The following is a 27,362-nucleotide window of genomic DNA, read 5'->3' on the forward strand; positions in this document are numbered from 1 at the left end:
GTGCCCAGGAGTGGGCACCTCACAGGGAAAAGCCAGGAGGGGTTCCATAGCGGTATGAGTACAGCGCCTTGATACCCTAACGGGTGAGTAGTGCGCTATACAAGTGCACAGTTTACAGTTTTTTTACAGGCACAAATGACACCCCAAATGCTCTCTTTTGAAGTAGTGTGGGTGAACAGTTAGGCATTTCAGAGGGCAGTGTTAACCATGTAAGGAACACACATAGGCAGTAAGTGAGGCTCACACTTAATAGAGAAATCCAACACCAATTTATAAAAATAACACATACCTTTATATAAATTTAGATACCAAGATCACTGGAATCAGGTGATTACTATTCCAGTGATTAAGTTTTACAGCTTTTAAAAGTCGACACTATGCATTGTTTCTGAAGCTCGAATGTTACTCTATGGAAGAAAAACATATGGCAAACAGGTACTCAAAAGCAACTTACAGGAATGTTCTCCAGGACTTAAGGTGAGTAAGGGGAAAGGTCCAAGGCCACACCAACAGGTCACCTCGGGAGGCTCTGGGGCATCCGGGTGCAGAGGTGTGTTAAGCCATTGGATGTACCATTCAAGTCAATGGGGCTCGGTCCGGTCACAAAGATGTTGCAGGGTTGGACTTGGAGCCCAGTACGGGTGAACCATCTAAAGGGTTCAAGTCTTTCGATGCTCAGCTGCATAGGGACACCAATGATCCTGTTCTCCTTGCTCTAGGGTGGCCGGGTGCAGAGGTGGTTTGGCCTCATTGGGTTTCCGTCACCGGGGGTGGTAGAGGGGGCCTGCAGAAAGCGGCTACAGGTTTGGACTGGCAGGGAGTAGGGGGGGGGGGCTGGTCAAAGTCAAGTTGGGCTTCTTCTCTGGAGGGCCTGGAAACCACGCTGACACTGTTGGTTCAATTCAGCTCGGGATAGGAGACTCCAGTGCAGTGGTGCTATCCACTTTGGGTTTTGGTGGTCCTGGGCCCTAACTGTTTTTCTCTGGTTTTCTGCAGATGGAGGGGAGCAGCTCCTCCTCAAGGGAGCTTTTCTTGGTGATTTGCGAAGCACAGGCAGCTCCCCAGAGTTCTTGGAGGCTGCAGCAACAGGTCAGTTACTCCACAAGGGTCAGGTGTAGCAGGCAGGCTGGCAGGGTTGGCGCCAAGTCAGTCATGATCATTTGTTCTTGGGTCAACAGGCTTCTTTGTCTACTCCTTTTGTGTCCAGCGAAGATCTGACTTCCTGTTATTAAGGGCTTCCTTAAATACTCAATTTAGGGGAGTTAAGGGGAGTAAGAGGTAGCAGTCAATAGGCTGCTGAACCCTGGAGTAACTATACCCACTAGATAACCACTTCCTTTGTGCAGTGGGCATCACCCTGTCCCAGAATAGTTAATGCCACCACAAACAAGATGATGGAATCTATAAGGTTGTTTTCACGTCAGGCTAGTCACCCTAGAGGTGTGTCCAGCCTGGCAGTGCAACACGCCTCCTGCATAGTTAATGTTTCCACCTTTCTAGGTGTCCAATAGGCCCTGGGGCAGGGGGAAATCGGCATCTCCCTTCTGAGGGAAGCCAGATCTGCATACCAAAGGCGGTGGGCTTGCTAGAAGTAGTCAGTCAGCACACCGGTAGTCGGTAGGTTTTCAGGGGGTACCTCTAAGGTTCCCTCGGGCTGCATGTATTAATAAATCCATCACTGGCATCAGTGAGGGTTTATTAATGTGAGATGTTTGATACCAAACATCCATAGTTTCAGTGAAGCCATCATGTAGCTGGAGAACTTGTGCTGACCAGTGTTCAGCACATATACTTAAAATGGACTCCCTGTTCACTTTCTATGTCTAGGAATTGACAACGACATAGCAGGGACATATCTGTTTCCGAAGATATGTCCACAAATGTAATATAATGCATCCTGGCTCAGGGCTGTAAGACCTGCTGTAGGGGTGACTTACAAATATTACATAGTGTTTAGAGGACATGGCACACATGCTGTGTGCTTTGTTCTCCCTGGACTGGAAACAAGCATCCTGGGACTGGTTTCGGAGTATCACCTGTCATCAGCCAGGCTAGCTTGCCTCCAGTGGCATGGGGAGCACAGGATCGACGTCTGGGCATATCGGTCCCACTTAAGGCAACAAATGCAAAAAGGACAAGTGATAGACGGAATGCTGAACAATGTTAAACAGTCACCCCCAGTACAGAGATCTGGGCCTGAATTCATTTTTTTTTTTTTGCTAATGGGGAGCAGGGTCAAGACCGATTTGTATATGGCTGCGGCCAAACTAGCGTGTCGTGGTAAGCAAAAAAAAATGATGGATTAAACCCAGATCTGTGACTGGGGTGAATTTTGGATCTGTCACGCATTCAGTCCATCATCTGTTGTTTTTGCTTAGGTCCCTTAGAGTAGCAATAGTTATGCTGCAGCTTTTAGGGATACTTTTTAGTATTTAAGCTATAAGTACCAGAGGTACTACTTAATAGGTGCTTACATAGGTGCTAAAGGAGTCATTACTTGCGGGGATCAAGTGACCAGGGGTCTTGTTTTTTGGGGAGGGATCACTGGCATTGGGGACCTGGTTAGCCAGACCCTAATGCACTTCAGTCAAAGTTGCATCAAAAACTAGGCAAAAAGAGGGGAGGGGGGTGACTACTGCAACCAGAATGCAGCTTCCTACAATAGCCCACTGTAGGATAACTGTGAGTCCGGTCTGCTGTGCTGCTTCTACAGTGGATTAGTCCAGCACTACTAGCTCTGCAGTAGCACATTACAGGGGCCTGCGACAAACCTCACCTCCAAGACAGCAGAGCATGGGCAGGAGAGGCTTTCTCTGGCTTAGTCAGTTACAAACGACTGTTAGGTATTTGCCGTGCTCCAGGGCATACTCTAGCAGTAGCATAGTTTGGTAGACCTCTTTTACTGACTGTGTACTGTTTGGATCTGGAATTTGTGAAAGCTGGGCTGCTTGATATACTAATTAGGGCCACAGAAACACGTGGAAATGTGTTAATCCACCAAACTACATGATAGTTTTAGCAAGAACACCTACTACTCTTGATAACATTTTCTCAAAGTTGCTTTGCAGTCAGAGAACAAAAAAAGGTTTGATGTCCACAAAAACACAACAAATGTTCCAACCCTCACTAATCAGGTAACTACATACTATACTCTGAAGACAGACTGATGCACACCAAAGAAACGTTTTCCACTAGGGGACTTTACTGTCTAATCATTTTCTTTAGCTAGGGACAGTGAATTTTTATACAGAACCACTGCATTTAACTGATGTACATAAAGTATAAACTACATTAGGTATGAGTACAAACGAATCCCTTCTCAGCACGTGTTACATTTTTGCATTAACCAGTTCATACTGAGACATAAGCATTATTGGTGCTTTGCTTAGGGATACATACAGCAAGCTGAAGAGCCAGTTCAAACTGCTTGTCCTGAAGGAGCTGCTGAATCTGTGTTGCAATAGAAACAGGAACTAGCCGCCACACAAAATGGTTACTGGCCACGTACACAATGTTTGTGCTGAAAGTCAGAAAATAATGGTTGCAATTAATTCTTCAGTCTAACAATACCCAGCATGGCAATTCAGACACTACAGCCTCTTTCACAAATATCCATTGATGTCCACCCATTACTATGCCTTTGTGCTCATGGATAAGAAAACAACTACAATGGTTCTAGGTGTATACTGTGCATTTGAATGATTTCGGGATGCACGCTAATGACTACATTTACACATATATCTCAAGTCAGTCCATTTTAGCTGGTGTAATATCTGGGGGAGCTGAGGGATAAAGAAAAAATGTTTATTCCTGTGTGAGTTGCAATTCCAGATTTGAGTGGAGACTCGTTGCTGTCCGAATCAGAAGCTTCTCTACACTTCGAACAGAAGAATTAGTAGGGGACTGGGGTACAAAGGTATGGAGAAGCAGGATAGACGTGATAACCCTCCAAATTCAGGCATCAAATTCTATTTTGGTCTACAAAAACTAAGAAAACAAACAGTGTCAATAAGTCTTTGGCCAACAGAAACAAAGGCACAAAGAGTGCTAACAAGTCTTACAGGGTAGGGACTTTTTAAAAGGGGTGATATAAACAATGCTGACCTCTCATACAGTGTTAATTGATTCAATCTAAAGTTATGTCTTAAACAAAAAGACAACTTACTCTGCACTGCTAAAGGAAGCATAGCATAACTTAAAACTGTATGGTCATGGCTTCAGTCAAAGAAATAACTAACCCTCTCACTGCCGGGTGTGAGCAATACCAGGTACACGTGTGATTCCTAGGGGCTGTAGTCTGCACAATCAATTATGTAATATTAGTGGAGACAACTAAAGAAACACTCACTGTTAATTTAATTATTCAATCACAATTATCAATCTTAAGTATCATTTTTCATTGCTACAAGAGGCTGGTAAACAGATTAATCTATCTAAAGATGTAAAAAGGACCAGTGCCTTACTACACATAGGGCGCACTTTTCCCGTTAGCATGCCTATTTACAGGTGCGCCACAGCGCAAACAGGGAAAGTGCACCACAAACTCATGCTGCCCAGGGGGCAGCGCATTTAAGTGAAAATAAGGAGCGGCTGCTTCAAGGCCGCTCCATGTTTCACTGTGTAGGCAGCAACCCGCTTGCAATTTGAGGAGGGGCTAGAGGTCCCATTGCAGGTCAGTTCAGTGAGTGACTGCACCCGCATGCAAGGGAATGTCTTTTGGGGGGAAGGGGGTGAGGGAGAGGGGATTTCCACAGTACCTTCTTCCCCACCCTTGAAGGCTGCCATCAGAGGGCACACTGATAGTGCTTTACCCTTTTAGTGCGCCTCCTGACAGCTTCTTTGCGCGTGCATTCATAATAAGGCACAGGCTCAGTGGCAAAGAGATTCTTAGTTGCATGAGGCCACACCCCCATGGAAATCAGGAATACCTTTCTGAGATAGTGCTGGTGCTACATGTGGAACAGAGTTACAGAAGGAGCCGTACAAGCATCTGTGGCCCATTCTGTAATACCAAAGTGCCCTGGGGCACAAAATCCTGTTGCGCCCTGGGGCTCTTTCTTGTAATACAGCCCCAGATAAGCTACTCATGGCCAACAAGGGATAACTTGAAATCTTTGCTAATTCCAAATGGTTTGCTTTGCAAAAGAAGCATAATAATACTAATTTCTCATTGGTGCCTCTTGAGATGATGGCACAGAATCACAACAGTCATCACAAATCAATCTATAGTCCAGACAGTAATTAGCTTTTGCCCCAGCACAAATGGTCAATTATTATTAGTGAAACCTTTGAAGCATATAATGATCTCTCTGCCATAGAGAATCAACTTGGAGTAGGGGGTATGATAAATGGTGGTGGGATAATCAATAAACAATAATGTCCTGCCTTCACTTTTATTTGCACATGCCAAAATACTGCAACAGGTACGTTATGACAAGGAAGGAAGAACAAAACAGCATGTGCCATAAAGAGGTAAGTGATGAAGATGATTTCATACCCTCCAGAGGCGATGAAACGAGGCCTTTGAAGCTCTATGCTCTGTACAAGTAGCCGAGGTTCAAATGTGCGAATTTCCACATATCTTGGCAGTACAGCAACAATGTAGGGAGGCTGATGTTCTGGAGTCAAAAGAAGATATGGGGTCTAATTATCAATTATCAACCAGTAGCCGTGACTGACCTTACCAATAAGTTCAGCTTAGCAATACGTTAAGTCACCCTACTAATATCAGATAACATTTTTAGAAAATGTAAACTGCTTGAACAGCTGGTATTGGTGTTTGCTCTGCAAAACATGCAAGAATTTAAAATCTATTAACACAAAATGGCATCCCTTGCCTTTAAAACCCACAATGAAAATACATTCAGTGCCCGGACCATACAATAGGGATTCTCAGAATTCTTGGAAAGTAGTATGAAGTTCCTTTAAATGTCAGGCAACCAGGCAAAGTCATCCACTGAATGCTGAAACCACCATGATAATGATATTAATTTCTCATTATCTTGCAAAAGGATGACTGTATTAAAATGAGGAACAATGGAATTGCACGTGACCTATGCCGGTGAATCCCTACAATTTAAATGAAGCTTGCTTGTTGATGCCTTGATCTTTCTACCTCCAAACATTGGTTGGGTCTCAAACAAGCAAACTACTGCTGTGAGCACTTGCAGTTAAAACAATTGTAAAGAAATTCAAATAATTGTAAACACCAATGACAGTGGAGAATGTGTCACATTCTCCAAAACATACCAATATAAATGTGTGCTTTCAGAAATATGAATGCTACTTACCCATAGCCATGGGAATATCAGTCCAGTTTAAGGCACATTTCTGGGTACACGTCCCCTCTTCGTTCAGCACCACAGTAAGGTCATCCTGGCCAACTGCTACCTTTCTGTCTGCCAAAGGGGCCACCAGAGGTTCCAGCTGTTTCCCAGTTGGAAACAGTTCTTTGATGGAGCCTTTTCCATCGACCTGTATAGCAGTGAAACAGCATAAATGAGAACTGCTGACACATATAGAAATAACAGTACTGTATACTACGAGTGATGCAACACAATTCTTACAAACACAAGTTGCAGAAATTTAAGGACAGGCCTATGACTGCTGTACAGAGCTATTATACACCATACATCATTAGATACACTTTGTTTGTACTAACTCAGTAGGAACTTAAACTGACCTTTAATTGCATTTTAATGCCAAGATACCCTCCCTGGTGTGCTGCGCACTCTACAAATACACATATTTGGCACAGTTCTTTGTAGTAACATTACAAGCATGTAGTGCTGTAGATTCATATGCAAACTCCTGCCAAAATGTGTTGGGCCTGGACATTTGCAACCTGTTTTTCTTTGAATAAGTTCAAGTCACAAAACCTGTTGTTTCTGAATGCATTAGCACAATGGCTCCACCTCACAGTATTTTCCCCACTTGGCTGGTGAGTAGTGTAAGTGAAACGCAGTTTCGAAGACAGAGTGTGCTGAACTAAAGAAATTGATAATCTAGAAAAGATAAACCAAAAATGTATGTTCATTGTTGGCTTCCGAGGAGGAGGGAAGATGCATGTGAATTTACAGCACTACACAGCACAAACTGATGTTTACATTGTTAGTAATATTTTCTGTTCATAGCATGTTTGACAGTAAATACACAAGCTATGCATATACTGTAAAGAAGTCCATATCAAATGCCGTCGCTAGCTAGTAGATGGTGCAGATGTTTGGAAACGTGTCTTTAACACAACTTGTCCAACTAAAACCAGTAGGAGTGCCAGTATGTCCACACAGCAGTGCTTAGTTAACATGTGTGGTGCTAACTAAGTAGTGGTCTTGAAAATATCCAACATAGAAATGTTACCCAAAAAAAGGCCAGTGAGGCTCCTTTTTTCAGTGTAGTATGTGCTCTTGAGGGTACCAGTAGAGAGCTCTAGGCCTTAGCTTAAAAGGTTTGAACACTAATAGCAGAATCCTTGTTGGATTTAATAACGGCTACAAAAAGCTAACTGATTAGACTTTTTGAATGGTTTAGTTCTGTCAATATAACGCACAAGCGCTCTTAACATTGAGTGTGTAAAGCACCACCTCTGGCTGTGGGAAAAAACAAAATAGGTAGTTCAATACTTTGGTTGATGTGGAAGATAAGACCAGCTTAAGTAGGAACGTAAGGTTAATGCAAAGATCCACCTTATCTCTGTGAACCTGGAAGTATGGTTCCTGTATTGTAAGAGCTTGCAGCTCACTAATGCGTCTGAGTGAAGTGATTGCTATGAAGAAAACTACAAGAATTGGAACACATGCACATAAATGTAAGGGTTTGAAAGAAAGGCCACATTTAAGTTCCATACAGGTGTAGGAGACCTCTCTGGAGGGACGACACTTTCTAACCCTTCCATGAAAGCCTTAATGACGGATACCCTGAAAATGGAGGACTTCTGTCTGTTTTGAAGGTATGCTGCAACTGCAGTGAGATTAGGCAATATGAAAGAGTATATCACACCAGCCTTAAGTTAGGAAAGGATCTCCTGCACTGAGACTGAACATGTCTATCTGTTTAAAAAGATAGTGGGTGCATAATCCTTTCCATTTTGCTATGTAGCAAACACAAGTAGTGGGTTTCCCAGTCTCTTGCAGAATTACCATGCATTTTTAGGGGAAGGTAAGATTGAGTTGTTTGGGATCAAAGTGTCTGAATCGACCCTGACTGAAAAGGTCCAGCCATACTGGGAGCTTCTTGTGAGGACTGACTGACATCTCTGAAAGCGTTACACTGGGAGTCTGGGGGATGTAAAAGTATACTTCTTTCAGGTCTAGGGTGTAGAAGAAGGTGCCCAGTTGTAGCAAATGGGGTGACGTCCTGCAATGTGACCTTGTGAAAGTGTTCAGCGGAGATGAATCTGATCAATCGTTAGAGGTCTAGGATCCGCCAGAGTCTGTTCTCCTTTTTGGAAGTAAGGAAGTAGAGTGAGTAGATGCTTGCCCTTCGTTGATGTACGGAAATTGGGTTCTATAAAGAAATGCCTCCTTGGCATGGTTACCCCCTGACTTTTTGCCTTTGCTGATGCCAAGTTATGATTTGAAAGTGTGCTGGGACCCTGCTAACCAGGCCCCAGCACCCGTGTTCTTTCCCTAAACTGTACCTTTGTCTCCACAATTGGCACCACCCTGGCACCCAGGTAAGTCCCTTGTAACTGGTACCCCTGGTACCAAGGGCCCTGATGCCAGGGAAGGTCTCTAAGGACTGCAGCATGTCTTATGCCACCCTAGGGCCCCCTCAATCAGCACATATACACTGCTTGACAGCTTGTGTGTGCTGGTGGGGAGAAAATGACTGAGTCGACATGGCATGCCCCTCAGGGTGCCATGCCAACCTCACACTGCCTGTGGCATAGGTAAGTCACCCCACTAGCAGGCCTTACAGCCCTAAGGCAGGGTGCACTACACCACAGGTGAGAGCATAGGTGCATGAGCACTATGCCCCTACAGTGTCTAAGCAAAACCTTAGACATTGTAAGTGCAGGGTAGCCATAAGAGTATATGGTCTGGGAGTCAGTCATACACGAACTCCACAGCACCATATTGGTTACACTGCAAACTGTGATGTTTGGTATCAAACTTCTCAGCACAATAAATGCACACTGATGCCAGTGTGCACTTTATTGCAAAAATACACCCAGAGGGCATCTTAGAGATGCCCCCTGAAAACATACCCGACTTCTAGTGTGGGCTGACTAGTTTTTGCCAGCTTGCCATACCCCAGACATGTTGCTGGCCTCATGGAGAGAGTGCCTTTGTCGCTCTGTGGCCAGGAACAAAACCTGTACTGGGCGGAGATGCTTCTCACCTCCCCCTGCAGGAACTGTAACACCTGGCGATGAGCCTCAAAGGCTCACCCCCCCTTTGTTACAGCGCCACAGGGCATCCCAGCTAGTGGAGATGCCCGCCTCTCCGGCCACTGCCCCCACTTTTGGCGGCAAGGCTGGAGGAGATAAGAAAAACAAGGAGGAGTCACTCCCCAGTCAGGACAGCCCCTAAGGTGTCCTGAGCGGAGGTGACTGACTTTTAGAAATCCTCCATCTTGCAGATGGAGGATTCCCCCAATAGGATTAGGGATGTGACCCCCTCCCCACAGGGAGGAGGCACAAAGAGGGTGTAGCCACCCTCAGGGCTTGTAGCCATTGGCTACTATCCTCCCAGACCTAAACACCCCCCTAAATTGAGTATTTAAGAGTCCCCAGAATCAAGGAAGATAGATTCCTGCTGTTAGACCTGACAGCCTTAGGGTGGTCACCCCTAACTTTTTGCCTGCCTCCCTCCACTTTTTGGACACTGTTTTTGCTGGCTTTTAGACTCTGCGCACTTTACCACTGCTAACCAGTGCTAAAGTGCATATGCTCTCTCCCTTAAAACCTGGTAACCTTGAATCATACCTGATTGGCCTATTAACTTACTTATAAGTCCCTAGTAATGTGCTCTCTATGTGCATAGGGCCGGTAGATTAAATGCTACTAGTGGGCCTGCAGCACTGGTTGTGCCACCCACTTAAGTAGCCCCTTTTCCTTGTCTCAGGCCTGCCATTGCAAGGCCTGTGTGTGCAGTTTCACTGTCACCTCGACTTGGCATTTAAAAGTACTTGCCAAGCCTAAACCTCCCCTTTCTCCACATATAAGTCACCTCTAATGTGTGCCCTAGGTAACCCCTAGAGCAGGGTGCTGTGTGGGTGAAAGGCAAGACATGTACCTGTGTAGTTTACATGTCCTGGTAGTGTAAAACTCCTAAATTCGTTTTTGCACTACTGTGAGGCCTGCTCCCTTCATAGGCTAACATTGGGGCTGCCCTCATACAGTATTGAAGTGGTAGCTGCTGATCTGAAAGGAGTAGGAAGGTCATATTTAGTATGGCCAGAATGGTAATATAAAATCCTGCTGACTGGTGAAGTTGGATTTAATATTACTATTCTAGAAATGCCACTTTTAGAAAGTGAGCATTTCTTTGCACTTAAATCTTTCTGTGCCTTACAATCCACGTCTGGCTGGGCTTAGTTGACAGCTCCTTGTGCATTCACTCAGACACCCCCCAAACACAGGGTACTCAGCCTCACTTGCATACATCTGCATTTTGAATGGGTCTTCCTGGGCGGGGAGGGTGGAGGGCCTGCTCTCACACAAAGGACTGCCACACCCCCTACTGGGACCCTGGCAGACAGGATTGAACTGAAAGGGGACCTGGTGCACTTCTGAGCCACTCTTTGAAGTCTCCCCCACTTCAAAGGCACATTTGGGTATAAAACAGGGCCTCTGCCCTACCTCATCAGACACTTGCTGGAGAAGAAACCTGAACCAGAAACTACATCCTGCCAAGAAGAACTGCCTGGCTGCTCAAAGGACTCACCTGTCTGCTTTCTACAAAGGACTGCTGCCTTGCTGTTGGCCTGCTGCCTTGCTGAACTCTTGTCTGGCTGTGAAAGTGCTCTCCAAGGGCTTTGATAGAGCTTGCCTCCTGTTCCCTGAAGTCTCAGGACCAAAAAGACTTCTCTTTTTCACTTGGACGCTCCGTGCGCTGAAATTTTCGACGCAGAGCTTGTTCCGCGGCGAGAAAAACGCCGCACACTGACGCTGATCGACGCGACGCCTTCGGGACGACCGGAACTTCGACGCACGGCTTCGCAAGGACAACGCCGCCCGACCTCCAGAGGAGAAACCGACGCGACGCCTGCCGTGAGATCGTAATTTCGACACGCAGCCCCGCAGAATGACGCGCAGCCGGAAAACAAGCAGGAAATCCACGCACAGACCCTGGTAATCCCCGCGATCCACAGAAAGACTGTCCGCGCGCCGGAAAACGACGCACGACTTCCCCGCGTGAAAAATAACGACGCAAGTCCGTGTGTGCTGGGGAGAAATCGACGCACACACCCTTTTTCCACGTATCTCTTCTTCTGTGGCCCTCTGAGGAGATTTTCCACTCCAAACCAGGTACTTTGTGCTTGAAAGAGACTTTGTTTGCTTTTTAAAGACTTAAGACAATTTGTATCACTTTTCAGTGATATCTCTACAAATTCACATTGCAACTTTATTCGTTTTGACCTACAATTATCCTGATAAATATTCTATATTTTTCTAAACACTGTGTGGTGTATTTTTGGGGTGCTATATGGTGGTATTGTATGATTTATTGCACAAATACTTTACACATTGCCTTCTAAGTTAAGCCTGACTGCTTGTGCCAAGCTACCAGAGGGTGGGCACAGGATAATCTTGGATTGTGTGTGACTTACCCTGACTAGAGTGAGGGCTTTTGCTTGGACAGGGGGTAACCTGACTGCCAACCAAAAACCCCATTTCTAACACCTGCAACCTGAAGAAGAAGAAGGACTGCTGACCTGAAGCCCTGCAGTGAAGACGGAGATGACAACTGATTTGGCCCTAGCCCCACCGGCCTGTCTCCCTACTTCGAAGAAAACTGCAACAGTGACGCATCCAACAGGGTCCAGCGACCTCTGAAGCCTCAGAGGACTACCCTGCATCTAAAGGACCAAGAAGCTGCTCCCGAGAACAGCGGCCCTGTTCAAGAAACTGCAACACTTTGCAACAAAGAAGCAACTTTTAAAGACCACACGTTTCCCGCCGGAAGCGTGAGACTTTCCACTCTGCACCAGACGCCCCCGGCTCAACCTGCGGAAAACTAACACTACAGGGAGGACTCCCCGGCGACTGCAAGCCTGTGAGTAGCCAGAGTTGACCCCCCCCCAAACCCCCACAGCGACACCTGCAGAGGAAATCCAGAGGCTCCCCCTGACCGCGACTGCCTGCTTCAAGGAACCCTATTCCTGGAAAACACACTGCACCTGCAGCCCCCAGGACCTGAAGGAACCGAACTCTAATGCAGGAGCGACCCCCAGGCGACCCTCTGCCTAGCCCAGGTGGTGGCTACCCCGAGGAGCCCCCCCTGTACCTGCCTGTATGGTTGACGAGACTCCCGGGTCTCCCCATTGATTCCTATTGAAAACCCGACGCCTGTTTGCACTCTGCACCCGGCCGCCCCTGTGCCGCTGAGGGTGTATTTTCTGTGCCTGCTTGTGTCTCCCCCGGTGCCCTACAAAACCCCTCTGGTCTGCCCTCCGAAGTCACGGTTACTTACCTGCTGGCAGACTGGAACAAGGGCACCCCTATTTCCATTGAATCCTAGGTGTTTTGGGCACCACTTTGACCTCTGCACCTGACCGGCCCTGAGCTGCTGGTGTGGTAACTTTGGGGTTGCTTTGAACCCCCAATGGTGGGCTACCTTGGACCCAACTTTGAACCCTGTAAGTGTTTTACTTACCTGTGAACTTAACAATTACTTACCTTCCCCAGGAACTGTTGATTTTTGCACCGTGTCCACTTTTAAAATAGCTTATTGCAATTTTTGCCAAAGCTGTACATGCTATTGTGATAATTCAAAGTTCCTAAGATACCCGAGTGAAATACCTTTCATTTAAAGTATTGTTTGTAAATCTTGAACCTGTGGTTCTTAAAATAAATTAAGAAAATATATTTTTCTATATAAAAACCTATTGGCCTGGAATTTGTCTTTGAGGGTGTGTTCCTCATTTATTGCCTGTGTGTGTACAACAAATGCTTAACACTACCCTCTGATAAGCCTACTGCTCGACCACACTACCACAAAATAGAGCATTAGAATTATCTCTTTTTGCCACTATCTTACCTCTAAGGGGAACCTTTGGACTCTGTGCACACTATTTCTTACTTTGAAATAGTATATACAGAGCCAACTTCCTACAGGTTCTATAGCGACTTTCCGCACAATGGAGAGGATCCAATGACCTGATGTAAAATTTGCCCAGTGTGTCAGGAAGTGCGTTATCCTTCTCTCAACAGGTGTAGTGTGATCAGGGGAAGGAGAAGAGAGTTAATGCTTTGTAGCAGAGGAGCACTTGTAGGGTCGCCTCTACCTCTACCATGACCATTTCCTCTATAGGCACCTGTGTGAAAGGACTTACTCTTGAAAGGGGTGTTGCTGAACAAGTTAGTTACCTTCGGTAACGCATTATCTGGTAGAGACAGGATCTAGCTGCAGACTCCTTATATGAATTCTCCCACGGTGCGAGCTTGGATCTTGAAACTTTTTTCCGGCCCTAGTACGTCTGCGCCTTGGTAGAGGTTGTTACGCGACTCCGTATGGACGTCATCCACTGGATGAAACTTCAGCTGGGTCCATATAATCCCCCCAGCCAACTACGTCAGTTTCTTCTGTGACTATTTTCCGCTCTCGAACCACACATAGAAACTGCCTATTGAAACAGTGTGCTTTGAACAAAGGACACCATTGTGTCAAATAATCACTGAATTCTTAATTCTAGGTGTTGATTTCGATAACGAAATATTCTGAGACAAAAAAGGACTCAGTTTGCAGAGCGGGCCGAAACTAAGTAACTAGTTCATCTGATAGAGACATCTAGCTGTAGATCTCTTACTTTAGAATCAGATACCAAAGCATAGTAACCCAGAGGAGGGACTGCAAACTGAGATCTTCAAAAAGTCTTTAATTATCACAAAACCGGTCTAGAACAAGAGAAAACGACCAGACAATCATAATAATTAAGGTGAGTGATAATATACTCTACAACATCAAAACCTGTGGAAGGTAAATAAAACCATACGACATGAAAACCATTAGAATAAGCTTATCCATGTTAGTATGTCAAATGTGTGTCAGAAGCAACCCAACAACATTGAAAGTCTTCTATCCAGAAGAAACCCGGTGTAGTACAAGAGAAATAGACCATGCATTTGTAATAATATTTATGAGTAAAGAAATTCTTGTTAGTACAGGAACTGCTTAAAAACCACATTAATAAAGTCATAAAAACACTATCATTAAAAAATATCTTCTTACAACAAAACCAGTCTAAAATAAGTCAGAAAGACAAGGCATTCTTAGAATGTAGCTGCGCCCTAACATATTTTAGAATGTAAAAGTCATGGGAGGAGCCACTTATAATGACTGATAAACATTAAAAAACATGGAAGAAAGAAAATCCATGTTAATATGACCAATTTGTGTTAGAGGTGAGCTAACAAAATGAATAACAAGCTACTTGCTCCCTAAATGGTATGTGAACCATTGCAGGAACTCCCCATCAAAACTGTGGTAAGGCCACAGCAATTACATCATAAAGGCAAAGGAAACATGGGTAAGAACACTACCCATTACTGTGCGACAGTATCGCCAAATGCGCTAGTGAAGATGATCTATTTGTTCTTATATGTAGTCCGAAATTATATGTTCTGTTGAAACTCAGAGCAGTACAACATGCCACTGAATAATACCCCTTACTATGTAAAGGTATATTCTATCAGAACTACACTATAAGACACGCATAGAATGTTTATCTCTTACAGTGAAAACATACAATTGCCCCTTTAAAAAAGAAGGTGAGGACCAAAATAGATATAATTTGGCACATAAATAAACTTTCCCCTGAAAAAGTAGCTATGGAAGATAAAAACCATCCTCAAAATATTCTTAATATATACTTACTGACACGGGAGTATAACAAACGCACGCTTATGTAGTAACCGATAAAATGAATTTATTTATTATTATTATTATTTCTTTAAAGCTGATTAAAACAGCAAGTATGAAGTTTGGTGGAAACCAAGGCGAGTATGTGACTATTGTAATGATTAAGACTCATCTACAAATGAATTAGAAAGGGGGGGGGTCAATGATGCAAAAACTTAAATATTTTAAGATTCTGAAATAAGAAGAATCCGTCCTACAACAAACCTTCTCAAAGTGTAAACCAAACCTACAACAACTAGAGTCAGGTAAACAAAGAAAACAATTTTACCTAGATGAGCTATTAACATATAACCTTTTCAAGCACAACAGATATAAATATCTTCATAGAGAAGAAGATGAAGTACACCAGAAGAGGGTAAAACCCTTCCAAAAAGAAGGAAGTCTTGAAAGCAAATGCCCAAATGCAGAAAACTCCTAAAGACTCAATAATATTAATTATTATATTTATTAACCAGAATAGAATCTACAGAGAGATACATGTCAATGAAGGCCCATGATAAACTGTTATAGGCCAGGGAAAGAAAAGAATAATGCTAAAAAAACATGTCCTTAACAATGTCTACTCCGAAGTGCAGAAAATCCACCAAACTGCAATGGCTATCTAATATAAAACATTAAGGACGAGACAAGGAACTCTTTAAACCCCCTAGAAGATACTTTCTAGCTTTTAAAGTTTCGAATCTACCAAAAGTAGAAAAACTGATGTTACTATAACATGGGTAAAAGCAGACGTGCACCATAATTAGTGTATATCAACAGCTACCTTATATCTGCTAGTACAAAAGTGACTTAACAAATAGAAACCCTAGTGCTGTATAAACCTTATAAAGAAACCTCATTGACAGAGGTTAAACAATATACTGACACTCCAAAGGAGCTGTTTATATTTCAAGGGAAAACTAGTATAATTCCTTAATCTCACAAGTAAGAAAAATAACTCTGTCGAGGGGGCAACTCTATACCCTCAAATGAAGGTGTAATAGCTCACAAGGTCAGGAATCCTGACTGCATATATATATTTATATGAATGCTTACTAACATACATGCAAATAATCAAATAGTCCACTTAGAGTACGGTATATACCACACACATAACTCCTAAGCACTAGCTTTTCTTCAGAGTAAACAATATCACCTTATATCAGGTGTAGTAAAAAGTGACAACCCTCTATGACGCTGTTGTTGACAAACAAATGCAAGGTCATTACTTTACATCAAGTAATGATCATAAAGAAAGAAGCCTTAAACATCTGGCATGAAAAGGTCCACAGGGGATCAGGGCACTATATACTCTAACAACAAATTAAGAACAATTAGCACCTGCCAAGCAGGTACACCCACTGGGTCCCACAATTGCATTGTAACAGATATGTACAACTGAAAAAGCCTCACAGCCCTGCCAAAGCATGATCCTTCTGTTGAATATTTAAGAATCAATAACACTGCACTAAAGAGTGCAGAAGTAATGAACTAGACCTCATGGTAGAGAGGAAGCAAGCTAATTTGGTGCTCTACCCTTCCTGTCACGAAAACGCCTTAAAGCTGAGTCAGCCTGTGCACAAAATAAATAGGCACCATCAAACGGCATGTCAATCAATGTGGCTTGTACTGGCTCCGAAAACTCTGAGGTGTGTAACCAGGCTGGCCGCGTAGCGCAACTGAGTAAGCCAATTCTCATCCCAGAGAGTCAATGGTATCCATGCCACAGTGAATGATTAGTTTAGCTGCTTGCTGGCTGTTCTGAATCATAGGAGTAAGAGACCTCCTGATTTCTCCCGGAAACAAAGGTAAAATGTTCACTAACGAGTCCCATAAAGAATTGTCCAATAACACATGTTCTATTGACAGAGCGTAAAGCAGACATTGTAGAGGAAAAAAAATTCCTGCCACAAACATCTACACTCCTGGGCTCTCTATCAGATGGGGCATGTGGGCGAGACTCCATATACTTGAAAGCTAAAGAGTCCTGTGCCACCAAACTTCGATGAGTAAGATGTCTTATTAGACATGGCCAGATCACCGGGAGGGGGGGGGGGGGGGGGGGAGGAGCAGACAGATGCCTGTGGGATATAGTCCTGTCAACAGGGCCCCCATATCAGGCTTAGCCCAAGCTTCTAACAAGACATCATGTAGGGCTTTGCTGTAAGGACGCACTGGTTCAACCACGGTCTGGCTTCGATAGAGGACATAAATTAGGGAATCTGAAGCCAATTCCACTAAAGGTAGAGTCAGACCCAACACACCGCAAACCTCTTCCGCATGTCTGCAAAGGAGGGGCATGCCTCCATAAATGTCCAGTGGATGAAAGTAAGCCTGATGCTGGGGAAGAAGGCAAGCCATTAGCAGAAGCTATGTCAGTTAACCAAGTGTCCTCTCTAAGAGGTTCTAACTCCCCGACCGCCTCCCCACCATCTCTCTCAGTAGGAAAAACATGAGTGGAATCTTGTGGAGAAGTATTTGGGATAACAGGCATGAGTGGCGCAGTTCCAGACGTCGACCAACATTGAGAAGGTGATTCCTCAACGTTGATTTAGACTTCAGACGGAGGGGAGGGAATTCAGCTTCAATTGGCATCGCTGGAGTCGACTGAAAGGATGCCAGTGCCGAAGGTGGGAACCCCAAAGGGCTGTGCACCACTGCCGTAATGGCTTTGTCAACAGACACTGAAGGCCTAACTGAAGCAGAGGGCGAATCCAACGGCGTGGATACACTGAAGGCTCTTCTCACCTCCTTGTGAGCCACAGGTGCTCCAGAGGGAAGTGTTTGACAAAAGACAGCGTAAAGGGAAGCATAATAATCACACATCTTGTCTAGAGTCTCCCCATCTCCCGGAAAGGGAGTGAGATGCGGGTTAGACTCTAACCTCATCTCTCAACTAAGGAATGGCAGGAGGTCATATGCGGTTAAGTCGGTAACTTCTGTGACTTTGACTGCTTGCGTCAAGGCTTACCTCTGGATGTCGATGGAGTCCACGAGAACGACTCCTTGAACGGCCCTGACAACAGACATCAGTCCAAGGAGGAGACCTCATTCGATGGGAAGTCAGAGATGACTCCGACATCCGCACTGCCAGAAGGGTCATTCAATGCTCTTGCAGAGCGTTTGGCCGAAGTTGCCAACAGGAGTCACACTCTTCTGTGTTGTGGTGCTCTCCCAGGCACCACATACAAACCGAGTGGGGGTCCGAAGCAGACATTTGTCGTCCACAGGATTTAAACCAAAAGACATAGAAAAGCACACTGTTTCCAGTATGATGAAAATGTTGCAGTAGTCCTAAACAGCCTAAACAACCGTCACCAGATCTGGGTTGCAAGCATGGAAAAGAAGGAACCGACATTGGCAAGGAGATTATATGGACTCCGCTGACGTCATATCTGGTGGACAAGTTGCTACAGAGTCCCGTGACGCTCTCTACTGACATGCAGATGTACTATGGGGAAAGAAAGTTTCCGGATTCAGGCTCGTACCGGGGGAAGATTCTAAAGTAAGGAATCTGCGGCTAGATGTGTCTAATAGATAATGGGTACTGCTGTGTCGGGCCCCCTTTCCTCCCCTGGTGTACTGCTTTGGAAAAGCACATTTTGGCATGGGAGTCTGTGAGGCGCCCACAGATTTTGCTAAGTAAGTACCCTTCTTGGTAGCATCCGATGAACATATGCACCAAAAAGATGCTTGCAGTCAAAAGGTGAATTTAGAAGTTGCTGATACGCCTGTGGCCAACAATCTGACAACCTAAGCCAGTCGAGTAATAGGCTGGTGTTGATCTCCCTAGCCACTGTCCACTGCATCAAGGGCACACATTATATCGGAGTTGCTGATAGTTTTACCCGCTGCAACAAGTTCCTCTCCACCAGGACTGACCGCCTCAAAAGCTGCCCTTCTTCCAGCAACGTCATCAATCTTCTTTGATTCCTTACCCAGGGGAAGGAACATTCAATGTAATTTGTGCCGAGGCCCTCTTAAGGGCAGTGTGCACAACCAATGAAGGAAAAATGTAGGACTAATAATCATATGCCTAACTTCCTAAGGGCTTGATGGGGGTATAAGAGGTTCTTCCCCAAAGGCCAAACATTTTTTTAAATGGGGATCAGTCCTGGAGCTTGAGGCTTAGCGAGTATCTTGAAAAATTAACAGTTTTCAGCTTTTCACTCAGGGGTCAGCCAGTCTTTAGAATACAGTCCCCCTTAGGTCTTGGACCTGAGTGTTGAAGGTGGCCGGATCAGAGACTTCAATGCCCTGCTGTCTTGGTTCTTTAGCATCAACTTCAAACTGGACTTGGGGGCATGGGACAGAGATGTTGGTGCCTTCAGCATGGAGTCAGACAGAGCTTCCAGTGCCAACAGGGTCTGCAGCCCAGGTGGCAAGCAAGGCTTCTCAGTGCCTAGATAGCTCGAGGAAAGTGCCCCTTTTTGCATGGTCACCCCCACTTTATGCCTGGTAATTGATGCAATTTTGACTGAAAGAGCACTGGGTACCTGTTATCCTGATCCCCAGACCTCTTTCCCTAAAACTGTGCAATTGATCCCCAATTGGCAATACCTTGGCCATCCCTCCAAGTCCCTAGTAAATGGTACCTCTGGTATCTAGGGCATGGATACCAAAGATGGTTTCCAAGAGCTGAAGCATGTATTCTGCCACCCTCAGGGACCACTAGCCTAGCGCAGACATGTGTGTGCCAATGCAGGCTGTGTCTCTTAGTGCAGCTAAAAGTGAAAACACAACATAGCACACAGCCTGTGTGCCAGGTCCCGTAACACAGCGTGCAATATATGTAAGTCACCTATACAGCAGGCCTTACAGCCCTACGGCAGGGTGCATTAAATTACATGTGAGGACATATCTGCACGACCAGATATGCCCCTGCAATGTCTTTGTTGTTTCTTAGACATAGTGAGTGAAATGTGAAGCCGTTTTAAGTACATTTGCTGGACACTGGTCACTGCAAGTTTCCCACCTACATGATGGCTTCAATGAAAATAGGGACGACTGGTATTAAACATCTTGTATTAATAAACCCTCACTGATGACAGTGATTGATTTATTAATACGTGCAACCACATGGCACCTTAGAGGTGCCTCCTGAAACACTACCAACTACTGGAGAGCTGACTGACTAGTTTAAGCTAGCCTGCCACCACCAGACATTCACCAACACCACCTGCAGCCTCTAATTGCAGGCCCCTTCAACCGCGGGTGCTCCTGGTGGGGAAAATCCAACATCTCAAGACACCTCTGCACCTGTCACCCCGTGCCCATGGAGAAGAGGACCTAAGGTGTCCCCGCATCCCTAAGCATCCAGAGTGGTAAGGCCTCTTGTTGGTTCAGCCCGAATGGCCTCTCAGTCCAAGCCTGCAGCCTCTTTGTAACCGGACCGATCCAGATAGACTAATATTAGGTGCCCAAAGCTGGACTGCACCTCTGCACTTGACCGCCACTGTGCCACCCAGTGTGACCTGTTGGTGTGGCCTTGGACCTTGCCCCATACCTACCTTAAGTTAGGAGATTGGTCCCATAAGTCACTGTACTATACCTGTTTGAAGTATTTTTCTTTCCTCCATAGAGTAACATTGCAGCTTGTGAAAAACGCACTGTTGACTTTTGAAACCTGAAAGTATTTCTCTTGCAAAACATACTTATCTGATCGTATTTACTCTGGTGCCTAAATATATAAAGATACTTGTTATTTTTGTAAATTGGTGCAGATCTACCTATTGAGTCGTGTGTCTCATTTATTGACTGTATGTGTATGTATCTGAAGATGTCTCACACTCCTCTCTGATAAGCCTAAGACTGCTCGACCAAACTAGCCCCTAGAAGAGCACCTTGGGATTGCTAAAGCAAGCCCCTGTCCACTAGTAAGGGAACCCCTGGACTCTTTGCACGATGTATCTCCTCTTCATATATCATATAAAGAGCCAGCTTCCTACAATAACTAACTGGTCATTGAGCATGATGAAGGTTGGTGCCCTTTGTCTTGCTAAACATCAATCTGACCTCAAGAGGGAAGGGTCTCGAAGGTTGCAGCTTTGTCCAGCTGAGCTCTGGGCTTGATGCCCAACTGCCATGGGAGCGGTAAGCTGCCTAGCAAACTTGAAGGGAATTGCAAAAATTTAAGTTCTTCAATGCAAAGTGTTTGTTGACATAGCTAGGGTGAAAGAGGAGGCTGCAGAATCTGAAATGGAACCAAATTAAGTGTCTAATGATTCAACTTCAGAGCAGTGTTCCGTACGTCCAAGTCCAATGGTGGAAGAAAACAATATGGAGGTGAAGCTGTTGCCTCGATGCATTCTGGAACAATGGAGGGGGTCACAACAGGTCTTGCTTGCAAAAGTGCAACTCAACAACAGATTGCCAGAGTATGCAGAACATGTGTATTTACAACCACACATGCTATGAACACACACATCTCAATGATTTAAAACAATCAGGAAAAATGTATACATTTTTTTTTTTTAGGCAAGAAAACAGCTTCATTCTGCAGTTGGGGGAAAATGGGGAGGCTTCAGAATAGGGTCTGCAATCAAACAATCAATCCATCCATCAGCCTTTTTCTACCTTTTTCAGTCACATCCCAGTGATTGCTTTTGGATCCACTCTTATGTGGCATTCAGATGTATACAGTTTGGGAGATACCTGGAATGGTTGGAAAATACAAACGCCAAGGGGAGGAAAATCATATTAAGGAATAATTGGGCTCAAATACCACTGTGTCATTATGGAAATGGAGAGAAGTCGGATTGCACATTTAAACATTTCAGAAATAAGAGACATACCAAAAAAATTCAAAGAGGTAGTGGTTAAATAAGAATAATATATTTAGGACACGTACGGTGTAGTTTAGGCAAAGGACGAGCACAGGAAAAAAAAACCTGGAGAACAAGGGGGTGAGAAGTGTGGTCAGTTGTGGGAGTGGGATATGGACATTGGCTCATCATTCAGAAAACTATGAGACTGAATTGGAAATAAAGATTTTACCAGGTGCACTGGAAACAAAGCTGTCAGAGTAGAACAGCATCCTACTTGCCAAAAACACCTGGTCAAGTTCATCTTCAGTTGGTGCCAAAGTCAATTCACAATATCAGGTATGATATGCAATTTGAGAACTGTTGTGCTTACTAAGGGTCTACTTTGTGAGGAAGACCATTTTCTGCAAGGGTCAACAAACATGTGTAAACATAACAGTTTAATATGGTAAGGGACGGATTTCCAACACTGAAGTCCTGAATACCCATTGCAGCTCATTGGGATATGAAATCTAGAATACCATGGACTAGTTCTAACAAGTGGGGGGAAGGGGCAGTGGGGTCACAGAAAAGTCGCAAGTCAACTAATTTAGGCCTAAATAATTCAGGATAAACGGCATAAAAACAGGTACGATTTTCCACCAGACAAGGAGGAATATGGCATATGGCAGTGCTTAGGCTCTAATCCTTATCTTTCTCTTTCATGACAATTAACAAGGAAGCAAACAGGGTGTACAAAAAAGGCCACCTCATGAAAGAGCAGTATTCAGGCAGTAAAAACAACATTAGGGGGAATAAATAACACTATTGAGACAGTTACGGAAGAACAGCCAGTAAAGAAGAATATAATATGCATACAATCCTAAACAGAAATTAGATTTTGGATAAAATCAATCTTTCTGAGTGGATTTGGTAATAGTAATGGGGCACCATTTATACAAAAGGACCTTAGCTGGGCAGCTACAACATCGTATTTGCATTTGCTGGCCTTTCAGGACAATTACTAATTGACTCAGCATACTGGGTACTATAAAGCGTTTAGTACATCTGGTCCCAAGTGCCTTTTATATACCTAACTTCATTATAAGATACATTTAAACCCATCTACTAAGGCATACTGAAAAGGGAAAGAACAACCTACTGTGCCCTCAAACACATCCCCACAGAAGATCTTAAGAAATTAAATACATCCTTGCAAAACTATATGGAACCCAGTACACTGCTCAAAACACAGTTACCAAGACAAAATCACCAGTCTCCAGGTGCACCCAAGAACTCTTGGAGAACAAACACAATATTATCAGACGAGGAATAAAAATGGTCAATGCTCTAGACAACCTCACAGAATAGCTGATCATCACCGCTCCCAAGGTATTTTTCGATAAGAACCATCAACTCAACTGTAGAAAGAACTTTCATGGCTGCAAAACCCTACAAAAACTTTACAATCCTATAATCAGTTGACATGTGCAATGCCATCAATAAACCTCTTCATCAAGATAAGAAATAAAGGGCCTGATTACAACTTTGGAGGAGGTGTTAATCCGTCCCAAATGTGACGGATATACCACCAGCCGTATTACGAGTTCCATAGGATATAATGGACTCGTAATACGTCTGGTGGTATTCCGTCACTTTACCGTCACTTTTGGGACGGATTAACACCTCCTCCAAAGTTGTAATCAGGCCCAAAGTAAGGTCCTACTTCGACGACATGCAACAGGCATACATGCATGGCAAATTAAACTGCTTTGTAAAAGCACTTGGTGCCACACTCAATGAAGACACATCATACATCTATAAGCATAAAATGTCTACAAAACCTACTCTGACCCAAAACACCTCACCAATCACACATCAACCATTTTCATCTGCCATTCATTAAGGAAACAGTGTCTACAAAATTAAAAGGTTAAATCAGCAAGTACAATTTCTTACAAGCCTTCCAATGCTAGCAATCTGACTTCAGGAGGAGCTGCAGCAGAGACATCTCTTTTTCAGGTTACTCAAAACACTCTCCTCTTTAATAATAACAATCCCTGCTTCCTAATCCTGCACAATCACTTAACAGCCTTACTACCTAGAAGCACTGATCAACATCCTGGAGGCCCAAATCAATTTTATGGACTTGATCAAGCAATGGCTCATAGCTGACTTCACACACCACCACCAGATTGTCTATTTGAGAACTGCTCGATGCCAAAAACTTTGCAAGTTCTTTGAAGCACCCCAGGAAACCATTTTACCCCCTTCATTTACTATGCACCCTGAACACAAACAATATGAAAATTCACCCATGTGCCGACGATGACACAGTTATACTGCAAAATCACCTCAGTAGATCATATGGAGCCACTTCCTGCTTCATGTTAATTCAGTTGTGGATAACGAGCATCTACTTAAATCCCTAGCCAAGTAACAGAGATATTCTGCTGTGCTAATAATGTAAAGTAACAAAGCTGAGCTTTCCTATATAAACCTCAACGGCTTCACCAGCCAGCAAAGGCAAAATTACTATAATTTACATTTGACACAGACTTAAACTAAGGACACCAGCACAGCGTGATATTAGACTGTCCTGAAAGAAAAGAAAAAAAACAAACGAAACTCTTAGTACCCAAAACACGACTACAGATAGTATAGCCTGTGATCCTACCACTGTGCTTTTTTTTTTAATCATTGGGTTTGATTTATAATTTGTTTTACGTACAACAACTTAATGATCTCAGTATTACTTCGAATCATTTTACATAATTAATTAAACTAGACATCAATTGCTACTGGTGTTTATCCTTAAAATATTTAATGATTATTTGAGGCACATAATAGTTTGCCATTCGCATCTTTTCATTCAAATATAATTCAGAGTTAACAGACAACCAGCGTGTTGCCCTGGGTGAATTTGTACCTAGAACCTCTTCAAAGCTTTTGTGATCAATAGTTATGAGATGTGATTATATACTGTTACATTAGGCCCTCTAGGCTCAATTGTATTGTGGCAAATTTATTGCTTATTTACTATGCGAGTCGCAAGTGATTACTTAAGAAACAAAATTCAAAGAGGTGAACTATAAAACACCTGGGGCCAGATGTATCAAAGGGATTTACCCATTCTATGTCTATGGGAAAATGTGTTCGTACATATGGCCCCTGCTGAATGATAATTAGTCTTAATGAAAGCATGTGGTCTCCCATGGTAATTATAACTAGCAGTAAAAATCAATTGGTTAGGCAGTAAAGTGTAATCTCATAAAATAGTATACCAATTCACATCGTTTTGATGGAACCAAATTTCAAACAATCAGAAAGAAGCCCCTGCCTTATTCCTCTCCTCCAGAACCACTACACCTCTGATTACATATCAGTAGTGCACAAAATACCTATTACTAGAATATTACCAACCAATGTGGTGAGAGACTGAAGGGGAGGTGGGAGGGTCACGTGAATCTGTGACATATATCAATACTGGAGAACCACAGTGTACAGGTAGGTAACTTTTTTTTTCTCCAGTACTGAATCTTTCATAGTTCCACATGATTGAATCTGAATAGCTCGCAGTAACTAACTGATCTAATGTCCATATAAATTTTGCAGAGGCGGGTAGAATATACATAAATACACACATAAATATATAAATTGCAGTCAATAATAACCATGCTAAAATGTATAGCACAAGATCACCTCATTGAAATAAGCTGCGAAGAACTGTTTGACACACAGCAGCATCATATTTGGTTGTTGCGTCTAGAAAGTAGTGTCCAGTAAAAGTATGCCTGTTTGTTCATGTGGCTGCTCTGCATATGTCGGGCAATGAAACTCCAGCAAACAGAACTGCAGAGATCGCTACATTTCTTATTGAGTGAGAACACACTTTAGATTCAAGCGGTCATCCTGCTTTTTCATGACAAAGGTTATGGCTGCTGACATCCATCTATTAATACCACCTCGTGAAACAGTTTGAACTTACTGTGGAGGTGCAGAAGCAACCAGAAACTGATCAGATTTTCTAAACGTTTTAGGGCCAGATGTACATGGGCAATCGAGTGTGTATACTAAATAGTGTTTTTTTGTTTGTTTTGTTTTTGCAATTCGCCATTTGGTAATCGCAAACACCCATGCATAAAAGTGTGTATTGCACATTTTGCGATTCCCAGTGGGTCGCAAATAGACCTACCTCATGGATAATAATGAGGTATTTCTTGCTTCGCAGCCCATTGGCAATCACTAAAATCACAGGGATGGTGGTCTGCTGGGGTCAGCAGACCACTATGTCTGTGATTGCTTTTAAATAAAGCATTTTTTTTAATGCAACCCATTTTCCTTAAAGGAAAACGGGATGTGTTTCAAACAAAAAAATAAGTTTTCTTTTCATTTTTAAAAGGTAGGCAGTGGTCTGTGAGACCACTACCTGCTCTTAGAAATGTTTACAAACATTCACAAAAGGAGAAGTGATACTTTGGGGGGCCCCTTCCCATTTACGACTTGGTTACCACCTACTTGAAGTGGGTAGAAAAATGTGAATTTTTGCGACTGCATTTTGTTTGCAAAACATTCAAACATACTACTGCCATTCGGTATTGGGATGGAACACCTAAAACATACCCCTTTTTAATACCGAATCATAAACCCAATTTGTGTTTTGATAATAGCATTTTTACATTTACAAATGGGCCAATTCAGCAAATCTGTCAGTTTGCAAACACAAAAGCTTTGTACATCTAGCCCTTAGTTCTTTTGATATAAAGTTTCAGACACCTCGACATCCAGTGGGTGAAGAGCCCTTTCTGCCTCTTTTGAAAGAATGACGTTAGGACAATAAGTTAGTCTAGCTGAAAATCTGCTGGAACCTTTAGTATGAACTGAGGATTAGTACGCAAGATAATTCTGTCCTTCTTAAATTGTAAGTATGCCATTTGTATTGTAAAAGCATGTACTTCGCTAATTCTTCTAGCCGATGTAAGGGCTATGAAAAGAACTGTTTTTCATGAAAGATATTTGATGTCTGCCCTATGTATATGACAAGACTGTGTTTAGCTGCCAAGGAATTGGTGGTTTCTTTAGTGAGGGATAAACTCTAAATACCACTTGTAGAAATTCTTTTATTAGTGTGTCTGTCCATAAAGATTTTTAGGTTCTAGATCCCCTTAATCTGGATATTGCTGACCTAAGCTACGTAGGTACGGTAATACCTGTGCAGATGTCGAAGAAAAAGGGTGATAATTATTTGAAGAGCACCAATTACAAAATCTTAACCATTTTGCCTTATAAGATTTATTTGTGAGTTCGCCTCTGGCTTTTGCTAGAATGTCTCTTCATTGTTAAGAAATATTCAGCTTATGGAACTCATTGTATTCAGAAGCCAGGCCACTAAATTGAGTGATTTCAGATTCAGTTGCATTACCCAACCATTGTTTCTGGAGAGCAATCCTAGAATTGGTTTGAGGGAATATGTTCGGCATTAGTATTAGTTCCGTGTACCAAAATTGTCATGTCCACTCTGGGCTTATAGGTATAATTCAACATGGTTCTCCTT

The 27,362-nt window shown here is 43.5% G+C and overlaps 1 protein-coding gene across 3 annotated transcripts in view; it reads right to left on the reverse strand.

The window, feature by feature from the left end:
* Positions 1–27,362, reverse strand: part of VPS39 (VPS39 subunit of HOPS complex) — a 229,021-nt gene that overhangs the window by 117,531 nt on the left and 84,128 nt on the right. For all 3 annotated transcript variants that reach the window (XR_011198842.1, XM_069208779.1, XM_069208778.1), the window contains exons 8-10: positions 6,291–6,474; positions 5,498–5,618; positions 3,400–3,520 (exon numbers count right to left, since the gene is read on the reverse strand). Coding sequence is in view for 2 of the 3 variants with exons in the window: in XM_069208779.1 (XP_069064880.1) it covers positions 3,400–3,520; positions 5,498–5,618; positions 6,291–6,474 (426 nt within the window). In the remaining variant the exon portion in view is untranslated. The remainder of the gene's footprint in view (positions 1–3,399; positions 3,521–5,497; positions 5,619–6,290; positions 6,475–27,362) is intronic.

The sequence above is a fragment of the Pleurodeles waltl genome, chromosome 9, assembly GCF_031143425.1.
Source record: "Pleurodeles waltl isolate 20211129_DDA chromosome 9, aPleWal1.hap1.20221129, whole genome shotgun sequence".
Taxonomy (NCBI): Eukaryota; Metazoa; Chordata; class Amphibia; order Caudata; family Salamandridae; genus Pleurodeles; species Pleurodeles waltl.